The following is a 22,068-nucleotide window of genomic DNA, read 5'->3' as shown; positions in this document are numbered from 1 at the left end:
AAATACCTTGATATTAATTTTAGGTCATATCGCCCACCCCTAAAACAAACCCATACGGCTGTACCATTCATTAACACAGAGCCACGCATAATTCATATTTAAACAGTCGGTTTTCGGATTAATATTAGTCCATATCGCGATTTGATTTAAGTGTAATGAACTACCTTTGATTAATGCATTTGATTAAACTTCAACAAATTCCGTGACGTTCCACGTTAAACTGTAAATCTAATTTTGACTGGATTCCGCGATTCCGTCCGTGTTTTCCGCATCGCGGAAATCATAAAGCCCTACATTTGAGACATGCCGCCGTTTTACTGGCTGGTTGGTCCAGTCTGAGATACTGCCAAACAGCGGACAAACTGCTAGCACTTTTGTATTCCTTCTTCGCTGCTCTAAACAGTGGTTGCTTGTGGGAACACAGCGCTATTTCCTTGTGTTTGCATTCTGAGCCGCGAAGAAGAACTGGCTTCCGATTTGCTAGCGGGAATAACTTATATCTTAAGAAAATGGTATCGGATTGGTACGTGGGTTCAAATACTCGCCGATTCCGATGCTAGATTTTTTGTGGTATCATCGGAACAAAAAAAATGATGCGGTGTTTATATATAAAAATAAATTTATATCTAAATTAGGCCTATTTATAAATAAATATACATTATATATAACGTTTGTGTATATAGGCCTATATATAAAATACACATGTATATTATTTTGAAACCAAAAATAAATTAGGCTCAAACATTATTAACAAACGTGGGTGTTTATTTTAGCACTTCCGTCAGTGAACAAGCAGCCTACAAAATGCTAAAATAAATCCAAGAAATAATACATTTAAATATGAAACTAGCATAAAAAAGAGTGTTAAATAGGCTATTAAACAAACATTCATTGCAAAAATTCCTAACAACCTCGACTGCTCGAATTACTGGCCCACCCCGAGTCCGACTGAAACGGGTCTTGTTTCTCTTTCTCTTGTCCATTACACAGCTGCTGTTTTTAATAGCAATGTTTATTTAGGTTATAAAGTAAATTTAGAAATATATTTGTGACACTTTTTATTTGTTAAATTCAAGTTCAAGTAACGACTAAGCAACCAGCGGCAGGCCAATTTAGGCTTCTCAAGTCATCACGATTTAAATTAAAATTCATAGATATAAAAAAACTTAAAGCATTTCACAATATTAGTTTAATTGTATAACCTAGATAAATGTGTAATAGGGGCATATTCAATCGTTTGAGCGGAGAGTAAAGCTGAAGCATGCTTGGCAGGACATGAAAGCGCTGGTGCGATGTGGAACTTCATTTTTACTCATTAAGGTAAAACTAATATATCATCCGGAACTGTAAAGAAATAATTTAAATAATTCAAATCGAAAACAAAACTTCTTCCATTTGAACTCGGAGGCGCGGTTGTCATTGCGACAGCACAGCCCTATTTCTGCTTCCACCATTCAAGTGGGCCCAACTGTACTTTAGTAATCTCAAAATTTTAAATCGAATGCCAACCCACCGAACGAATATTCGAATAATCTGGTCCAGCCCTACTTAAAATAAATTGAAATAAATAAAATGTAGTAGTAGAAATGGAGGAAGAAAAAAAAAACTTAAGCAATTTTTTTAATATCGGGGGAAGATATCCGATCCTAATATCCACCCCTAGTTTCAATGCCAGCTTGATAGTTTTTGAGACATCCTAAATAAGTAAAGGGTTTCTCAAATTAAATGCATCACCTCTTACAGTTGCTTAAAGGGGTGCTATTATGCTTTTTCACTTTTTGAACTTTAGCCAGTCTGTGGTGTGTATATTTGGGCATAAAAAACATCTACAAAGTTACACATCTCAAAGTCCACTCCAAACAGAGATATTTCGTTTAAAAAAAAAATCACTTTTCAAGAACTACAGTGAACGACTCGTTTGGACTACAGCGTTTGTTTTCCGGATGCAATGATGTCACAACGCGGTATCCCGCCTACTGAAATTCAATTCGTTGGCGGGTAGGGGATTCGCCTAACTTTACCCATGTATGGACAGCCGCTTTTGGGATGCTACAGCGAGCCGTAGGTCGGCTCGTTTAAACGCAGCTTTAGCTAAAGGTTCGCGAACTGCTCCGGTAGCCGTGCTGAAGCAGTGCCATTCATGTGTGTTGAACAGAGGGTCCAAACACAAGCAGATCCGCGGCTCATGTAAACATGAACTAGCACATGTCTACACCGCGCCGTAGATATGTGCAGTATGTGGTAAGAGATTTATTTATCATACAGTGTAGATAGCTTCACTAGCCTTAAAGGTTGTATCAGCGATTTCTAGCCTGAAACATAAAGTGTCAAGTTCAACTTTCTTCACGATCAGCTCGCTGCCTGCCCCATAAATTGTCTGTGAAAATAGTTGATAGCGCCGATTGTTTTTTTGGGATATCTCGGACCCTAGGCTGACCAGAGAGACGCGTTTTTTTTCACAGACAATTTATGAGGCAGCGAGCGGATCGTGAAGAAAGGTCAGCTGAAATTTACACTTTATGTTTTAGGCTAGAAATCGCTGATACAACCTTTAAGGTTTCAGGCATGCAAATAATTAAATACATTAGCACAATAATATTGTCACGTATCCACGATCTCGTATGCTGACGATAGGACCAACAATAGCGTACTATTTACTCATCCTTTATGCATCCTAGGTGTATATGACTTTCTTCTTTCAGACGAATGCAATCGGAGTTATATTAAATCAATTCTGGTACTCATAGAACAGCATAGATTAAAAATAAGTCGATCCATAATAGAAAAAATGCCTCACATGGCTCTGGGGCGGTCGGTAAAAGACTCCTTTAGCGATCAGATGTGTTTGTGTAAAAACAAAAAAAAAAAAAAAAAACGTAAGAATCACTTTAATCTAGTTTGCTGCTTTGGAAAGGGGCGCAGCAGGGCGGAACGCGGTCCACGCTGTTTGCCAATCGCAACGCAGAGGGACTTCTGACCAATCACTATACTTTTGACTTTTCGGAAGGTGGGACCCGGAACTAATCGAGCAGTTTGTGCCAGCCTGGGGAGAAAGCTATTGTAATTTATGTGAAATTATGTGAAAAAATAAAGCGTTTTTTCGAACAACTAAGCATGTCAGCATGTTCAAGTACACCTAAAAAACAAAATAAAGACTTTGTAAAGGAGCATAATAGGACCCCTTTAATACAGCAGTCCTCTTGCCCCAAGGCTCTGCATATTTTGTGTGTATCCCTTATCATATATAACGTTTGCTCCATTTGAACATAAATGCCCTGCAAAGTGGACTTCAAAGTAGAGACCTGCAATCCCGCGGGAATCAGTGGTGTTTAAGTTCAAATCCACTCACTGCTCAAAAGTTTTGCACAGTGCTAAATATTGCATGCTTACGAATTGCAACACACAAAGTGTAGATATTTATGAAAGATTAATTGTGGATAATATCCATTGTGTTATACGAGTGAATTTAAATTGTATTTATTTATAGATGTCATATTCACACTCTGTTAAGATTCATCTTTTGTGTGAAGACGCAGCAGGCGGTAACGTAACGCAAATGTGTGAATGAATACTTCACAAAGTGAAGTAAATTTGAACGGATTTCCAGTGCTCAGGGAGTAGGAAACAATGAATACTGTGTAGGGAACATGTCAATTGGAACACAGTTCATGCACACTACACGCGACATGCAGCGACAAAGTGATGAGATCCCATATATTTCAATGGAGAGCTGGCGATTTCCAGTGCTGAGAGCGACAGGGGCCATCAGCGACCGGATGTGGGCGTGTCCAGCAACATGACAAAGTTCAGAATCTCTCAAATTTATGCAAATGAAGAGCGACTTTCGGGAGCGACCGCCATTAGGAAAGAAGACGACAGTGATCATGTGATCATTCTCCTTTCAGCTCCAGCAGTGATGGAGGAGAAATGAATTCTTGCCGTTAGCAATTGTCCTGTTTTATATGACATGTCCCTGCCCACATACAGAGACATAAATTTAAAAAATGAGGCATGGAAAGGGGTGGCCGATATCGTGGGGATTCCAAGTAGGTTTTTAATGAGCTAATAGGATTTAAAATTAGATATTACCTCTTAAAAAATCAAAACCAAAATGTGTTAAATGTATGACAACAGACAAAATCATAAATTATTAGATAGAAAATACACGTACCAAATTAAAAATAACAGTAAATGCATTAAAATGAATTGTAACCTGCTAGTCATTGCTTCTTAAGTTGCCTTGGATAAAAACGTCTGTTAAATGACGTTACTAAGCAACCAGTGATGAGAACGCCCAGTAGCGACCTCATCGCCAGACTCTGGCGACATGCAGTGACAGAAGTCGCGTTTAGTGTGAACAGGGCTTAACAAACAGATTTTCAGAATCAGGTGCATTATCTAAAGCCCCAGTCAGACTACACAATTTTTTTGTCGGTTCCGACAGTCACTGTGTCAGACTATGCGATTTTGACAGGTTAAAATCTTGTTGTGTCGTGGGTACCAAACATGTCACACTACACGTCGCTTTGCGACCAATCATTACGTGACGTCTACGACAAGTCGCACCCTACTTCCGTAAACAACAGCAGCAATGGATCCAGAAGCGGCGTTTTTTGTACTGGCTGTGTTGATCTCTGAAAAGCGCAAAAAAAAAGAAAAAAGAAAACTCGACAGTGGGCACGTTCCAGGCTTGCTCGAAGAGGACAATATGGGCTGTCAATCCTGCAAAGAGAACTTGAGGTAAAATATCGTTGTTTAGCCAGACAAAAAACGACCGTTAAACAAATAAAAAAGGCAAGCATACGGTTGCCATAGCTCCACAAAGCTTTCTTCCAATTCTTAGGTCCACCTAGTAGCAAAGTCATCTCTCTTTCGTTTATCCATGTTTAAAAGCTGTTTACGGTAGAGGTTATGTGCTCCTATTGGTCAATGTCACCCATGTGACCGAACTCGTCGTGGAGGGCCGGAAAAATATTAAACATGCTAGTCTTTCTGTGTAGACGTCGTGGAGCATCGCAGACATGTACTGGACTATGTCACACTACACGATATGAAACATTCGAATCTTGTGTCCCGACGCCCATTGTCGTATACGATTCTCCACGACACCCTACGAAAATAAAATCGTGGCAAAATCGGGCTAAAATGGTGTAATCTGACCGGGGCTTAAGCGAGACATGCAAAATATGCAGAGCAGGTAGATAGCGAGGACTGGAAACAAGAACTGCTGGCTTAGAGCATATAGGATGTAGTTATATGTTAGTTTTGAACACTAACATGTTTGAATGTTTTGATGTCTGCTATTTTGTGCCACTAAACTGAGCTTTTTTTTACTTGTGTTTTTTCACCTTAGACATGATGGCACTGAAAGAGGAGAGTGATGTACTGAATGAAATGGAAGAGAAAGATTATGATTTCATAGATGGAGAAAAATCTTTTAGTTGTTCACAGACTGAAACGACTTCCTCAAGAAAAATCACTCGAAAAACAGAAAGAAGTTATTTCACTTACCAACAGAGTGGAAAGTGTTTCAATCAAACAGAAAGTATTACAAGACACATGAGAGTTCACACAGGAGAGAAACCTTATGTCTGCCCACATTGTGGAAATCATTTCAGTCTTAGAAAAAGTCTTAAAACACATGTTAGAATTCACACTGGAGAGAAGCCTTACACTTGCCAACAGTGTGGAAAGAGTTTCACTCAACATGGACACCTTAGAGTCCACATGAGAATTCACACTGGAGAGAAGCCTTATACCTGTCAACAGTGTGGAAAGGGTTTCACTCAACATGGACACCTTGAAATCCATATGAGAGTTCACACAAGAGAGAAGCTTTATACCTGCCACCAGTGTGGAAAGAGTTTCAATCATAGACTAACTCTTAAAAGACATGTTTCATCTCACACTGGAGAGAAGCCTTATACCTGCCAACAGTGTGGAAAGAGTTTCACTCAAAAAGGAAGCCTTACCAGACACATGAAAATTCACAATGGAGTGCAGTCTTACACGTGTGATCAGTCTGGAAAGAGTTTTGATCAACATGAAAACCTTGAAGTCCATAGGGCAGCTCATAAAGAGAATTGCCACACATGCTCTGAGTGTGGAAAGTGTTTTCATCAAAAAGGGCACTTTGAAGTCCACATGAGAATACACACTGGAGAGAAGCCTTTCACCTGCCAGCAATGTGGAAGAAGTTTCAACCAAAAAGGAAACCTTGACAGGCACATGAGAGTTCACTCTTGAGAGAAGTCATTTATATGTGGTCACTGTGGAAAGAGTTTCAGAAATAAAGCAACATGAGGTTTCACACATGAGAGAATTGATAACACCAGAGAGATGCCTTTGCTGTGCCATCACTGTGAAAAGACTTGCAGAAACAAGACAATCTTGAGGTTCACAGAAGCACCTCTGATATAATTCAAAATATTTGAGTAGTAAATTTGGGCTTGGTTTACATCTGGGTTTAAAATGTCTTTTTTTTTTTTTTTGTCCACTTTCGACCTCTTCTCTCCCCATTTTGTCAAGGGGAGGGTAAATGCATTGGATCTTTCAGATCTTATGATCAAATGAATAAAATATGTTTTCTCATGAGTAGGTCTAGGGACATTTAGCAAGAAGGAGAAAAAATATAATGAAGAAAACTTAGTAAGCAGAGCAAAAAGGAATCAATAAATTGAGAAGGGGATGAATACAATTTTTTAGTGTGATTTAAAGAGGGGTTATGGAGTAAAAGTATAAATGCATTACCAAATTAGTTAAAACAAGCAGATGATATCAAGTGTAAAAAAATTTTCAAGATTGAGCATTGATGGTAATGTGTAATAGTAAAGAGCAGAGGAATAGTGATAAAAATGGAATTGTTATGTAAGCAATGATTCTAAGTTGCAGTCAAATAAGTAATAAAATATGGAGGTGTGGAGTAATAACTGGGGTCCCATTTAGTGTAAACATTGGAAATGTTGGAGGAAATGTAATTGAAGCCAAACAAAAGTTGTTTGCCAAGTCAGGGGTGATAAATTGTTATATATCATTACGGTAATTATTATTATTATTATTATTATTATTATTAGTTCATTATAGCATCGTTTAAGGGCACTGACATCACCAAGGTTAAGCAGATTGAAACCAGTAAGATTGTGATGTGAGCATCTACAGCGCGTTAGATCGGGTACAGTTTTTGCTTTTTGCTTTACCACACTGTTAATAAATATTTCCCGTTATGCTTCTCGCTGCCCTCGAAATATTCTCAATCTCCCAGTCAACTGATACGGCCGGGAAGCAGAGACACAGACACAAGTTCTGTATTTCATACTTCAACTTTATTGGCTCAATACAAGAATATATATATATAATATATATATATATATGAATATTAACGGATGTTATGCATCTAACTAAAATATCTATGTGCGTCATATGGAACAAAAACATTATTGGGAAATAGATCTGGGTATACAATGAGCTCTTCCTGTTATTCCAACCAACCATACATTAATCAGACAGAAACAAGTGTAATGGTGCGTTTGTCTGCGTCAGGCAACGCACCTAACGCATCTAGTTTGACGCATATACGTTGAAGCTGGCAACGCTTGCTTTTTGGTGCGTTCACACCGCACACGTCAGGCAACGCTCCCAACGCATCTAGTTTTTTGCACACTTCCCCTGAGTAAACCATGGTAAACTATTGGGACTGGACATTTTGGAATCCTCTCATGACCATGTTTCGCTAGCTAACGAAATGGGAAATAATTACGTTGAGAAAAGATTTGACATCCCGATCTCTTCAGCGATCTTCATCCAAGCAAGTTCCTTTACATTCCTGTCTTTATACAACAACGAGGACGGATCATACAATTATCTGCGTATGTTGTTGTTTTTCTGCTCCCGCTTCATTCAAAATACGTGTGTTGACGTCGGTGAGAACTCGTGAGAGCTCACGCAAAGCTGCAGAGAGCTGGACAAATTCTAACAGTTGCCTGCTTTGTTTATAAAATAAACATTATCAAGCTCTCTGCACAATTACCTATTTCCCAGTACTTAACTAAAAATGCATAGAATATAGTCAGATAAAAATTCTTCATTCTGTCCGTATATTGACAGGTCTACTCATGAAAGCATATTGAGAAGATACAAGATTATTCATAGCACGATTAATCAAAACTCGAATAAATGGAATAATACAACATATAATAAATGCAAGTATTAAAAGCATAACCACTATAGGGATTAAGGCATTTACAAACATTCTTTGCCGACCTGTAAGCCAGGCCAAGAAGCCATCCCGATTATCCCCAATTTCCCTTGCTTGTAGCTCATTAGCAATTCTAGTCATATTCTTCAAACCTTCATGAATCAAATGACCATCTTTATCATTCTCTTGGATATATGTACAACATGTTGTTCCTACAATAACACAAACTCCACCTTTCGAAAGACAGTAATGACAACATGTAATACTTTTCATTTGGCAATACTGATAAATTCGAGCACATTTTTTCTCTGGAATTTCACCTAACTTGTAATTTCCTTCTTGTCTTTCTACACAAAACAACGAATCAGGAATATAACTCACAATTGTTAATTTTGCAAACACTTGGGGCACAAACCACACTGTTGCATTTGGTCTACACATCCATTGTCCAGAAGTCTTTAAAGCCGGAATCAGTCCAGCAATACTGATGAATGCAATGCATTCCCATTCTTCTGCTGGCGGAGCATCAACAATCACACGTGGTCCAGTAGCACTATGTGTCATTTTAGTGCATTCGTAACAAGGCCCTTTCTTACCATCAGCTCTGGCTGTATAATTAGCAAATCGTCACCACATATTCGTGGCGTATGCATGTGGCGTCTCATCACCAACAAAAAAAGTATGAGCATAGGCAAACAGATTTATGAATGTGACCAGATATATGACTGGTTTTGAAGACATGGCCAGAAACTTTCAGCGATGGTGATTGTGAATTCTTGGTTCTTCTTCCTCATCCTTCGCCTATTGATTCCCCCTCAGCTCCCCGAACTCAGGCAGATGAAGAAACGGAAGGTGGATCCCCTCCTGTGGCTGGAGCAGCCTTCACTCTACTGGCATGAACCCACTGTGGTTGGTAGTCAGTCAGCACCCCGGTCCTCGTCACAGCGATGACCATCGCAGGTCCTAGGTACTTTGGCTCCCAGCTTTGGAGGTTTCAGACACTTTATCAGCACCTGTTGACCTGGAGCAAAAGGGTGAGTCTGCTTTTCTGCAGGAAGAGGGAGAGAGAGAGAAACATCACCATTTATGCTATTTTATGATGATTTATTAACAAGGTTCGGGAGGAACAAGATCAGATAATCAACAAATTCGGCAATGGTGTAATTCGTTTACCCAATCATCCTAACCAGCACAACACGTATATAAACAGACCGCCTTCTTACCTCCTTCCTGTGATAGTTTCTTTGCCTTCGGTTTGGCGTTGGCCAATATATCACAGTCACAACGACGAAACCTGTACTGGGGTTTTTGGATCATTCGTTGCAATCTGCCGGCCTTAGATTCACTTCGAACACGCCTCGCTCGACACCACTATAGTCCCGCACGAGACCCGGCTTTCGAGCGTTGGGTCGCAGCGACAAGCCTCAAACGCACCTGGGCCGCACCCTACTTCTCACCGCAGCAAACCCAACTGGCTTCCCGCTATGGCTCAACTATTCACAGCTGCCTTTTCTGGCCGTAATGCCGCATTTTGTCAGACTACCAGCTCTCGTAGCAGTCGCTAGCGCGAGACGGGCAATGTTGTTAATTACTTTTAGGTAAGTCCAGTGGTTTAGTGGACGATATACGCAGGTTTATGGCATATACACACTTTATCAGGCGGCTTTGCGTATACCCACTATTTCAAATCCCTTCTGATGCGCATTATTCACGTTAGTGTCCCGCATTATTTAGCCAAAATCATGACAGTCTACCACATCCAGTCATATGTGAATAAATATTCGCTAAAAACACCGTAAAAAAAAAAAAGGAAAAAAGACCGTGATGATGCAGTCAGGACCGTGGCGCCAGCTTGCTTTGAAATGTAAATGATGATTGTGCCTAATGCACCCGCTCCCTAGTCATTTGAATCACTACGAAAACAACACCTTACAAAGAAAACTAATCAGATTTTTACGATCAGAAATTTCTTAAACTAGCGAACCCCTGTAAACAGTCCAAGGATCCAGTTATGCATTAAAATAGAATGTTCAAAACTAAATTCATAAATGAAGCGTATGGCCACTTCCCCAGGCATTACTACACCACTGGGTAAGTCGCTAAAGGCAGGTCAGTTATTGCTAAAAAAAACGTTAAACGATGTGATGCATAATTGATGTTCATGTCATTTCGTAACCAGAACACAAACAAAATTACTAAACTTTTCTGTGTATGATTTTTCAGTAGCATTGTAGATGGGTTTTTGAATAAAAAAAAATTATAAATAAAATTATGTGATGAATCATTATGCACAGACAGCACAATAAACATAACGGCAAATAAATAATGTACTTGATCATAAGCACCCATGTTCAGAATTAATAAATATATTATCTATGATGACCTAAAGCAGACAAAGTTTTAGAAGAAATGTTTGCTCTTTGTAGAAGTAACAAACCACTCCCCTTTCCCGTGACCCAAAGTTAAAATAGCGAAAACAAGTATGAGGCTGCACAGGCTCTCCAGCATTTTCTTCCATATATCCCAAGCTTCAGTGACCTACAGCTACAGCAGCTGAAACAAAAGCGAAGTTGCTTCCGCTTGCAACAAGCCTTAATATCTCAATCTTTTTCTCTTGTTTCTTCTAATCCTTTTCTTTTTCAGTGGCCTACAGCTCCCATAGCAGACGCTAATGCGAGGCCGCCTTAACTGGCTGTGCAGGCTACATGGGGTCTTCAAGATGTTACAAACCCTACTCAGTTCTCGTTATTTACAGCAGCTGAAGGAGGCATGAGGCTGTCTCTGTTTGCAACTTAGGCCCACACATCTCAGGCTTCTCCTGTTACTAATAACCTCTTTCTTTTCAGTGGCATCCAGCTCCCATAGCAGACACTAGCCCTATTTAAGTATGAGGCTACCTCTGCTGACAATTGCGGCCCATGCTCCTCTCCTTCACAGCTTTCTACTTCATTCAAAATAATGTTGTCTTTCTCCAGGTCACATTCTGGCTCTTAAGCATCAAGATGCAGCAGGCCATCAGCAAGCCTAGGCCGCGCCCCAGACTCGGCCACTCCTCACACTGCACGCTATCATGGCTTTCCTCCTATCTTTCCCATGCCTTCTATCTCCAGCAGCAGACGCTAGCTCAAAGCTGCCTCCGCTGGCCGCTCAAGACCTCTTACTCTTACCCTCCTGCTACTCCTTTTCCCTATCAGTAACCAGGGGCTAATGCATAAGTGAGGCTGCCTCCGCAAACTGTTATGGCACCGCCCTATCTTCATTCTCATCCTTCTTTTCAATCTAAACCTAACAACTTTATTCAAAGCAGTCCCACTACTTACTCCACTGAATGCCATCACTCTGGAACCACCCCCTGGGCCTAATATCATCAAGTTCCAGGTTCTTGCAAAAATTTAGAGGACTGGCTCCGGAGGCGGGCCAATCGCCAACCCCGGTACCTCACTATTCGCAACTCATATTCCCATAACTCATCCCTTAAAACCGCTTCTCGACGCGTCACTCAATTTTTATCCTCCAAGCAGTTTCTTTGGTTTTTGGAGATTTTCAGAAATTGCAATAACCTCTAAATTCAACGCCATCAGATTTACCCATTCTGGATAATGAAACTATAGCTTATTTGATTAAACAAAGACAGACCAAGAGGAAAAAAGCAACTACATTGACATTTAACCTCATTTTCTCTAATTTAACCTTATCACACCCCTTTTTCTTACTTTCAATTTGGGCATGATCAAGCAAAATTTGCACTGTACCCTCAATTCGTTGTCGACTTTAACCACCCCATTTCATGTCTTTTAGTTCCAAAACACTTAAAATCAAGTTCTCGCTCAATCAGGCATACCCGTGAAAAAAAAATAAAAATACAATAAACAAAAACCAACACAAATATCATATTAGCACAGAGAACCTACCAGCTGTCAAATTCAATTTCTTATTTAGCATCGGACGGGGCTCCCCCTTTCAGTGCAGCAGAGCTGCGGCTCCCTTCGGTCGAAGTGAGAGTCCCTCCTTCAATCACCTATTTTATTGTCTATCCAGCATCGGACAGGGCTCTCCCTTCCTGTGCAGCAGGGCCGCGGCTCCCTTCGGTCACGGTGTGAGCCCTCCGTCTGTCATTCGAAATTACGCTGTGTACTCGACGGCTTATGGGTTCTCCCTACCGGTGCAGCAGAGTCGCGGCTCCCTTCGGTCACAGCGTGAGCCCTCCATCCGACGCTCCCTGCAAGGGGGACCCTCCCTTCCGGTGCAGCAGAGCCGCAGCTCCCTTCGGAAGCAGTGAGAGTCCCTCTGTCAATCGCCTTGTGTAAGAACCTCTGTTCTGGGTCACTGCAGTTTTTCAGGTCTGTCGAGTGGATCAGCAACAAGCGCTTGGGATAGACAACATCACACCAAAGTCTAATACAAGTTGGTTTATTGTTATCTACTAAAGAAGATGGGGCAGTCCCATCTTTTATACAGCACCCTTACAAGCCTTCAGGTAGGCGGGGGTTCACATATCATTTAAGAAAATACTTCTACATATGGGAAGGAAAAATACAGATGATTCAGAGCAACTATAAGGAAGAGAGGAAGATAGTGCAGCAGCACTCAACTGGTTTCCTGCCTACAGATAACCCTGAAACAGACAGACAAAACATTCCCAGACAGACCTGTGTCATCACACTCTTAACTGAAGTAAACTGCAAAAGAGAAGAAAACTACAAAATATTAACTCAGAGAAGCTGCACTGCAAAACACATTAATTCTTATAATCCCCTCTTCCAGACTCTCCTCTAGAGTCTGGATTCTTCTCTATCCTTCTGTGGCAGTGGGCGATATCAGGCCAGGGCCGGGCTTCAGGCCAGTTTTCACGTCATAACTTGCACGCATATCGGGCTTCGGGCCTGCTTTAGAAAAAAACTTAAAAAAAAAAAAAGTTTAATGAGATTTAATGCGTGCGGTCCCCGGAAGCGCCAGTGATGCCTTACTCGAGCATAGCAGAGTATGAGCGGAGCGCGGAGTGGAGCGGTGTGATTTTGAATGGAGGAAGGAGCGGATTTTTTTTAAAGTCGGAGCGCCATGGTTTTCACTCTCTTCAAGAGCGCTCCACCACTGCTCCATCATGAGTACAATTCATGCCAATGGTCCGTAATATAACTGCATATTAAGCAGAAAATCATTTGTTAAACATGTTTAGCTTGATAGAGATGGATCACTCAAATCAGAAATAATGTGATCTGTAGGTAAAATAACTGACGAAAACGTATTATTTTCATTACAAACTTTGCACTGGATAAAGCAGCAATACTCTTTTAATGCTGACAATAATTAGCTGTGGTCGGAACAAATATTGCACACTATGTTTGAAACTCTCCTGTTATTTTATTTTATCATATTTTATGAACAGGACTGTTAAATTTCAAACATACTTAATTATTTTTTTGACGCGGAGCGGTGTTTCTGATATCAGTGAGCGAGGAGTGGAGCTGGAGCGGAGCGATTATTAAATGCAAGGAGCGCGGGGGGAAATTGTTGCAGTTCCACTCCGCTCACATACTCTGCGCAGCACAGAGATTGTTGTGTTTTTGAAGTTTTCTATATTATTATTTATTCTTTATATATTTGTTCATTATTCGTTTACTTTACCACTGCGACTTTGTATGTTCCGGTTTTGTGCAGCGGAGCTGCCTGCCCTGTTCGAAATGCCTTTGTTCTGAGATGGTGATAATAAACTTTAAATCTAACATTGTGATATATTGATGTTTGTTTTATATCTGTGGATTGCATTGTAGACCAATATAGTGTAGATTTGATATATAGGTTAAATTGAGTAAACTCACTGTGGACCACATACCGCTTGGATATCGATGTCACTTAAAAAACTAAAACCTACATTTAAAAAACAAACAAACAAACACACACACACACACAAAAAGCTCAAAACATTTCTCTAAATTGTTCTGATAAAACAAATAAATAAATAAAAAATAAACTTTCTATTAAAGGAACCGTATGTAGGATTGTGGCCAAAACTGGCACTGCAATCACTTTCAAAATACTGTAGAACGGTGTTTCCCCTCCCGCTCCCCCCTGACTCGAGGTTGCCAGCGAAGCTGCAGGAGTAGGCTGCTTCAAGGAGCTTCCAATGGCAAGTAACGAGTCCTACACAGTAATTTGTTTTTCTTTTGTTAATTATGTTAATGCTTCACAAGAGATGTTTTGCGAAGTAATTATGAATCGCAAAAATTTACAGATGGCGATTAGCCAAATATTTCGTAAAGATGTACTGTATACCACATTTCAGTCGGAACATAGATTGTTTTCATACCCTGCTAGTGGTGCGATATAAAGCTTTTTATGAACGCATTTAGCACGGCCGACCGCAGAAAATCCACTGTGTAGCCTACGGAAGCAAAGTTAGCCAAACATAGATGAATCTTAACGTTACCTATCAAGGAGAAAATTAGCAACGTTGGCGTCTATCTTCAAATTCTTCTCCATTTTCAGCCGTCTCCATCTTTCAAAGGCATCTCCTATACAAATCCTTGTTTTATTTCGGACTTTGTCACGACGTATTTCGGATTCATAACGAGGTCTTTCAGGTTCCGTAACTTTATACATGTTTTATCTGACTCGTTCTTAGCAGCAGCTGTAACTAACTAGAGCTTAGCTGGCAACCCGTCTCATGAAACTCTACTGACTTTGTGATTGGTAGATAGCTGGAGGGTGGAGCCTCAGACCAAAACACAAAACGACAACAATAACATCAGTTGAGGGCTGCCACTCTCACTTTTAAATGACAATATCCTGGCCGGACCACTGTTGTCAGTGATATAAGTATTTGAAATGAACATGATTTCTTAATGTCTAGTGACATGTCAGGGCCATTTTATGATTAACTGACATAAGTTTCTTACATACGGTTCCTTTAAATACGAATTTGGTCTATTTTAATGGCTGTAACAGTATAAGCTGTTTGGCGGAAAAAAAGACGAGCTTCGGGTCGGACTCGGGCCAAAGATTTTGATAAGCTGTCGGACACGGGCCGGGCTACAGCCTGTGCGTCTCGGGCCAGGGCCGGACTAGGGCATAGATTTAAGGCCCGTGCAGGGCTCTACCTGCCAGCGCAGCTGTGGTGCTGTTAACAAATGATGCCAGTCGATAATGCATGATGTTGTGTTGTCTCAGTAGGTCAGAGACGCCGAACTGAGGAATCATAGACTTCCAGAACCGAGTCCAGTGTGACCACATCTGATGTTCATCGGGGATGTCCTCGTTGTCCACTGATCGTTTGCTCCTGAAAGACAAATCACGTTGTATATGCATAACAGTCACACGATTTTGCAGCTGCACTGGTGCACAGAGGCCTGTCCAGCTCATCCTGTAAGTGTTGTTAACAGTGTCCCCACCACAGTACCAGTACCAGTCATCAGCCAGCACTGCACCTTTTCGCTGGCCAGGGATCTTCACAGACCATGAGCAATTCAATGCAGGCAGTGTTCCTAGAGATGTAACAAACAGTTCTATTATTTCCCTTAGCACATGCTGCGGTGTTCTTCTCACATGAGCCCCTCTCGAACCTTGGACAGTAACTTTGCAGCCACCTTTCTATACCCTGCCCTTGGTTTATTATTTGTTTAAAATTTGTAGCACTTATACCTGTCACCCTTTCACCTGATGTCCCATTAAAACAATAAGGAAACATAAAACCTTCTGGTAACACCAGGCTAACTTTTACATCAACAGTTTCAGTTTCATTTTCACTTTATGCACTACCTTCTTTCTTGCACGTTTCATTCATACGACAGTAATTATGGTACCGTTTAGTTTCATCAGTATAGGGTGTTGTTACCCTCTTTACACACCTAGGAGACCATACATACATTTTCCCTGCATAATATGTACAGAACACAGTGAAATTGGGGGGTTCACAGTTATAGACAAATGGTTTCAAGGATATAGTTATTGTGGTGCGGAATAATTCTTGACACACCACACATGATTCATTGGTCAGTTGACGCGCTGTCCAGTTGGGGTACTGCCAGAAGAGGTTTCTTTTGGCCTCCTCCTTTGAAGCGTTGGGTACCATGAGTCCAGCTAGGACAAGACAGGTTATTGCTCTGGAAAACAAAAACAGTTAGTACTTGTAATACATTGTTCTTCATTTCAAGGGTTTCACTCTGGTTGCATGAATCCACTGTGGAAAAAGATCAGTTAAAACAGCAGTTCTGGTCACAGCTAGTATCTCTGTAGGCCCATCATACAGAGAGTCATTGAGGCCCCCGGTTTTTAGTTTCTTTATCAATACTTGATTGCCCACTTCAAAGGGGTGTGAGTTAGCTTTAGGGATCTCAAGATGTTTCATGTTAACCCTTTCCCAGAACTCAGTAAATTTTTCTATTAGGCCTACAGAGTACTCAGACATATGATCAGTTAACACCACACCTATCCCTACCATTACGTGGCACCAAGGGATGGGGAAAGGTCCATCACCACCTCATAGGGTGATAAGTTATCTAAATTTGGCTGAGGCATCATTCTTAGGTCTGCTAAGACAATTGGAAGGACCCTTGTCCAATCGGATGTATTCATACTGATCATTGCTTTTCTTATCTTTTGTTTAATGGTCCTATTCTTCCTCTCAACGAAAGCTGAGCTTTGAGGATGGAAGGGTATATGTAGTCTCCAATCAATTTGTAACTCTTTCGCCAATTGCTGCGTTACTTTTGATGTGAAAGGTGTGCCCTTATCCGAATCTATTGATACCGGGATACCATATCTGGGTATGATTTCTTTGGTTAAAAACTGCACGACCACATTAGCGTTTTCTTTGGCACATGGAAAGGCCTCTACCCACTTAGAAAATTTGTCCACTAGCACCAAGAGGTATTTAAAAGGTCCCCTCTTGGGCAAGTGTGTGAAATCAACCTGCCATTCAGTAAATGGTTGGTTAGGCCTCGGCAGGTGTTGATGTTTTGCTGGAGGTTTGCTCATATTATTTTTAGCGCAAGTTAAACATCTGTCAAGAATGTCATTAACCGTTTGCGGTAATTGGTCGACGCAAAATAAATCTATCTAGTACCCCTCTTCGGCCGCGATGAGTGATACCATGAAATTCGCGGACGAGAAACGGTAAAACAGACGTAGGTAAACACAGTCGACCCTCCTTGTCACGCCAGAGGTCATCAGGTCCCTGAGACGCAGAAAAAACTGACCAGAATTGACGGTCAGATTCACTTGCTGCTTTCTGGACAGCGACAAGGTCAACATCTGGAATTAGTGATGACGTCATTTTTGAGGTTGACACTAGAGCTACATTAACATGGGCTTGGAGGCCCCTCTTGAGCAGCCGTTTTTGCATTTAGGTCAGCCAGTGAGTTACCCTTAGCCTCATCTGTGTATAAATTCGAGTGACCCTTTGTTTTTACTATAGCTAATGAGCGAGGTAGACAAGAGGCCTCAATAAGTGTTTCAACAAGATGCTGTCGAGATTCCCACATTTGGGGAATTCGCAAGGGTTTGGGTTGTTGTTTACTGAAGAAAATTATTTGCAGTTTCATCAGCAGAAGTCTCGATGGAGTGCAGACAGCGACTGAGTGCAGATAGAGACTGACACACACACACACACACACATAGAGGCTTTATCTATCTTCAAGGTTGTCTTAGCCAGGCAAGCCTCTTTATCAGTGTGTTGGACACACACACATTTAGGTCGATCATTTTCTGGTTTTAGGCAGGGAACAGCCTCGAGCAGACGCGTCTCATCAGACTTATTACCCATTTTTGACATTATTATGAATTTATAATCTGCGCCAGTGAAATGGCTGTGACACGACAATTTTATCAACATTTCCACGAAGTGTAATGGTTTGTCCACTTCTGGTAACATGCTCAAAATGTCTTTCAAAGTCGAGACGGATGGCGGAGTGATCTCTATGTGGCCCTGTTGTTATCCATAAATGAGCTTCATTTATTTTCTCGACGGGCGCTGGTGGGGGCGCGGCGAGCTGCGGAAGTAAGCGCGGGCGCGCTGCGCGCAGGTATGTTAGGCGCGGGCGCCGGATAGTGTGGCAGCGTGCACGGCGGGAGTGAAGAAGTAGACGGTACTTCTGGATAGAGTTTAGCTGCTTTCTCTAATTTGGTTTTCTGTAACTTCGACTCAGCCTCAGCTTATAATTGTTTCTCTTTTTTTCCTGTCGGCTTTTTCGGTACCACATTCCTGACAGATTTTGGCAGTGAAATACCCTGTTTATCATTCCATACAGTTTGCATTTTTAACCAAACATCATACCCGTCTTTCATATATTTTTGGTCCCATTCAGGGTCACCTTCGCCTTTATATGTCAATCGAAAAGCTTGTGCCATATGATTTGGGTCAAAAGAACCCATTCGCGGATATGTAGGATACATCCCATTGGCTTCGGTCCAACCTGCTAAATTATTCACCCATAAATTTGTATAAAAACCCCAACTACATCTATTCATCCAATCATTTGGTGTTTCGCCAGGATTTGGTTTAGGATAGGTGGCTCCCATGATAGATATACAGATATATACAGATATTCACCTCACCACGGGACAGACCGAAACTCGTGACCCACACTTTTGCTTTTAATTTATTTGAGCGCGCTCTCTCAGTTTTGCTGAGAATATTGCGGCGGCCTTCAGATAGGCAAACTATACTTCGCCTTACCTGGTCCTCGCAATGTATTTGCGGCAGCCTTCAGATAGACAAACTATACTTCATCTTACCTGGTCTGCGCAATATCTAGATAGACAAACTATACTTCATCGTATCTACTCACAACACGAACAATAATGTAACTAATCAGGTAGACAAACTATACTTCATCTTACCTGATCAGAGACATCACGTCGCGGTCACCAAATTGTTAGAACCTCTATTCTGGGTCACTGCAGTTTCTCAGGTCTGTCGAGTGGATCAGCAACAAGCGCGCTTGGGATAGACAACAACACACCAAAGTCTAATACAAGTTGGTTTATTGTTATCTACCAAAGAAGATGGGGCAGTCCCATCTTTTATACAGCACCCTTACAAGCCTTCATGTAGGCGGGGGTTCACATATCATTTAAGCAAATACTTCTACATATGGGAAGGAAAAATACAGATGATCCAGAGCAACTATAAGGAAGAGAGGAAGATAGTGCAGCCGCACTCAACTGGTTTCCTGCCGACAGATAACCCTGAAACAGACAGACAAAACATTCCCAGACAGACCTGTGTCATCACACTCTTAACTGAAGTAAACTACAAAATATTAACTCAAGGAAACTTCACTGCAAAACACATTAATTCTTATAGTTACAAAGAGGGTTTGCTGGCAAATTTGATTTATAACTCTTTTGACTATTGTAATCAGTGTCTTGTTATATTGTTTGTGTATTTATTCCTCTTGAAAAATCATTGAAACACTGTCAGGGATCTTATTTTTCTTTTGCTATTTGGGTAAACAAGGACACGACAATATATTTGTCACAGTTTCTATTTACCACTTCAGAAGTTTACAAAACGCTGACTACAATTTCTGAGAACCCCATAAATGTGAAAAGGATCTATACACAATCAAAGTCACATAATAAAAAAGGTTCTTGTCAATCTTTGCATGAATTTTGTCAGTTACTTGCAGAGTTATTTTTATTTGCCAGAAGGACGGTTTCTGCCAGGATACTCCTCAATTTCTTCCTCATACTATAAACGTTAACTAGAAATACATCCACCAGAAAAACAACAAAAAAATGTTATGTATTAGTTTTTATGATACCGTCCAAGCCCACTGGGTATCAAGCCCCACTGGTCCAGGCAGGTGTTTTTGGGCGATCCAGCTACTTAATCACTCAAGAACAACTTGGATTCCTGCTCTCATGTGGATTTGCAGCTTCAGAGATTTCTAAAATCCTGGATGTGTCAGTCAGTACAGTTAAACGGAGATTGAGGTATGAACAACCATTTCATACATGCATAGTAACTTTTCACTTATTGCTAATGTTTGAAATGTCCTTTAGTTTTTATTTTTATTTTTTTTTATATGTCAGTATGTTTAGTAAGACAGTAAGACACATTCTGAGGTGCAGTGAGTGTCTGTGTGTTATCTGATTATCCATTCCAAATCACTTTCTATGACATATGACATTACATTAATATTGCATTAACAGACTTGCCTGTTCCACAATACCATTCAATTACTGTGTTTTTCTTTTCTTCTCACCTGTAAAGCTGCTTTAAAACAATATTCATTGTTAAAAGCGCTATATAAATAGAATTGAATTGATCTGAATTTAATAGTCCAGTCATTCTGGTCAGTTCTGTGTGTTGCAGGTCCCAACTTGCTGTGGCACATTGATGGAAACCACAAGCTGATCAGGTAGATGTGGCTGATCAATTAATTGAATTTGGAATTTCCATGGAGCATTGAGAATAGCTGGATGGCTGAAACGTCTGCTCTTGCTCTATTAAAAGAGTTGTTTCTTTTTGCTAAAGACTTTGTCTATTTTTTTCAGAGTGCAAACCACCTACAGCTTCTTTCATGGCCTGTGTTTACAAAACATTAAAGTCACCGTGACATTGAAGTTACACTATTTTCCATATTTTGACCTACAGTACTGTGCAAAAGGCGCATCAGTATTTTCGCCCAAATAAATGATTTTAGTTGATTACATAACAAACACAGGTTTGTTAGGAAACAGAGGAAACAAAGCATACATATAGGTGGTTAATTTCACTAGGACTAGTATTATTGCACAGTATGCACGGATAAGCGCAAATAAGGAATTTTTTAAAAGGAAAGAATTAGGAGGTAAGGAAATATTTCTTTATTTTATTCAAATGGATTCATATGAATGCATATGGAGATCAGCATTTTTTTTTACAGCTGCCAGACCACACAGAACACTTTGAGTGTGTGTTAGAAATCTGGAATGGTGAGAAAGCATAGTTCTTGGTATGTTTTTGTCTTTAAAACTAAATTTTAGGTGTTAGCAGGCAAAGTTTAAATCCTGTCAGACTAAGAATGTTTATGCATTATGTCTGATGGCAGAGAACAGGTGTCTCTTGTGGCTGTTTGAACACATTCAACTACATGAGTGCCGACACTATGAACACTTTGAATATTTTTGTTACAGAGTTAACATAATATAAACCTTATAACATAGACGATAAATATTTTTTAAAACAGATAAGGTATTTATTTCCTTTTCATTTATCCATTATAACATTTATTTAAATAAGATAAATAAAAGCAAATGTAAAAAAAAAAAAATTACTTATACTTGAATATTGTACTGATGGAACAATACAGTTGAAAACATTGAGCACAGCTGAGTTATACAATTAAATTTATTAATTCATTATATTAATGTATTGCATGCCAATTTAAGATTTAAAGCAAAATGTTTTAATGCTAGAAAACCAATGGTGTTACGGAGGGAATGCTCAGGAAAGTGAAGAAAACTTTCACTAATAAACAATACCTATTTGATTAATATACCTAGGTATATATAAATGTAAGATGCAGATATTTATGTGCGTGGGCTACACAAGAAAAGGACAAATTAACAGAAACAGCCTTGCACGACCATTATTTCCCCAAATAAACCCTCAACTGTTGTCTAGGCAACACCTCATGTGCATTGTGATGACTGGCCCCACAGAACTGAGGGGCGGGGTGAGCAGAGATTCATTTCAATTAAAGGGCCAGGTACTGATATCACTTGAAGAGAACAGAGGCATTTTTTACCATGTAAAATTAGTGTTTCTACAATACCATTGAGAATTTTTTAATCAAAGTATATTACAAACTTTTCATTTGGACCCTAAAGCATCATATTAACTTGTGAAAAATCGGCATCCGATGACCCTTTAATGTACTAAGAGAAGA

General features: G+C 40.3%; 1 protein-coding gene across 1 annotated transcript; it reads left to right on the top strand.

The window, feature by feature from the left end:
- The first annotated feature begins 5,358 nt into the window (after positions 1-5,358).
- LOC141323539 (uncharacterized) lies at positions 5,359-6,246 on the top strand. Its single transcript, XM_073833485.1, has 2 exons — positions 5,359-5,966; positions 6,132-6,246. The coding sequence occupies exons 1-2, from the start codon at positions 5,359-5,361 to the stop codon at positions 6,244-6,246; spliced, it is 723 nt and encodes a 240-aa protein (XP_073689586.1).
- Positions 6,247-22,068: the final 15,822 nt, after the last annotated feature.

Source organism: Garra rufa, chromosome 1 (genome assembly GCF_049309525.1).
Source record: "Garra rufa chromosome 1, GarRuf1.0, whole genome shotgun sequence".
Lineage (NCBI taxonomy): Eukaryota > Metazoa > Chordata > Actinopteri > Cypriniformes > Cyprinidae > Garra > Garra rufa.
The sequence above is the reverse complement of the archived record's forward strand: the minus strand, read 5'-3'. Positions and strand labels throughout refer to the sequence as shown.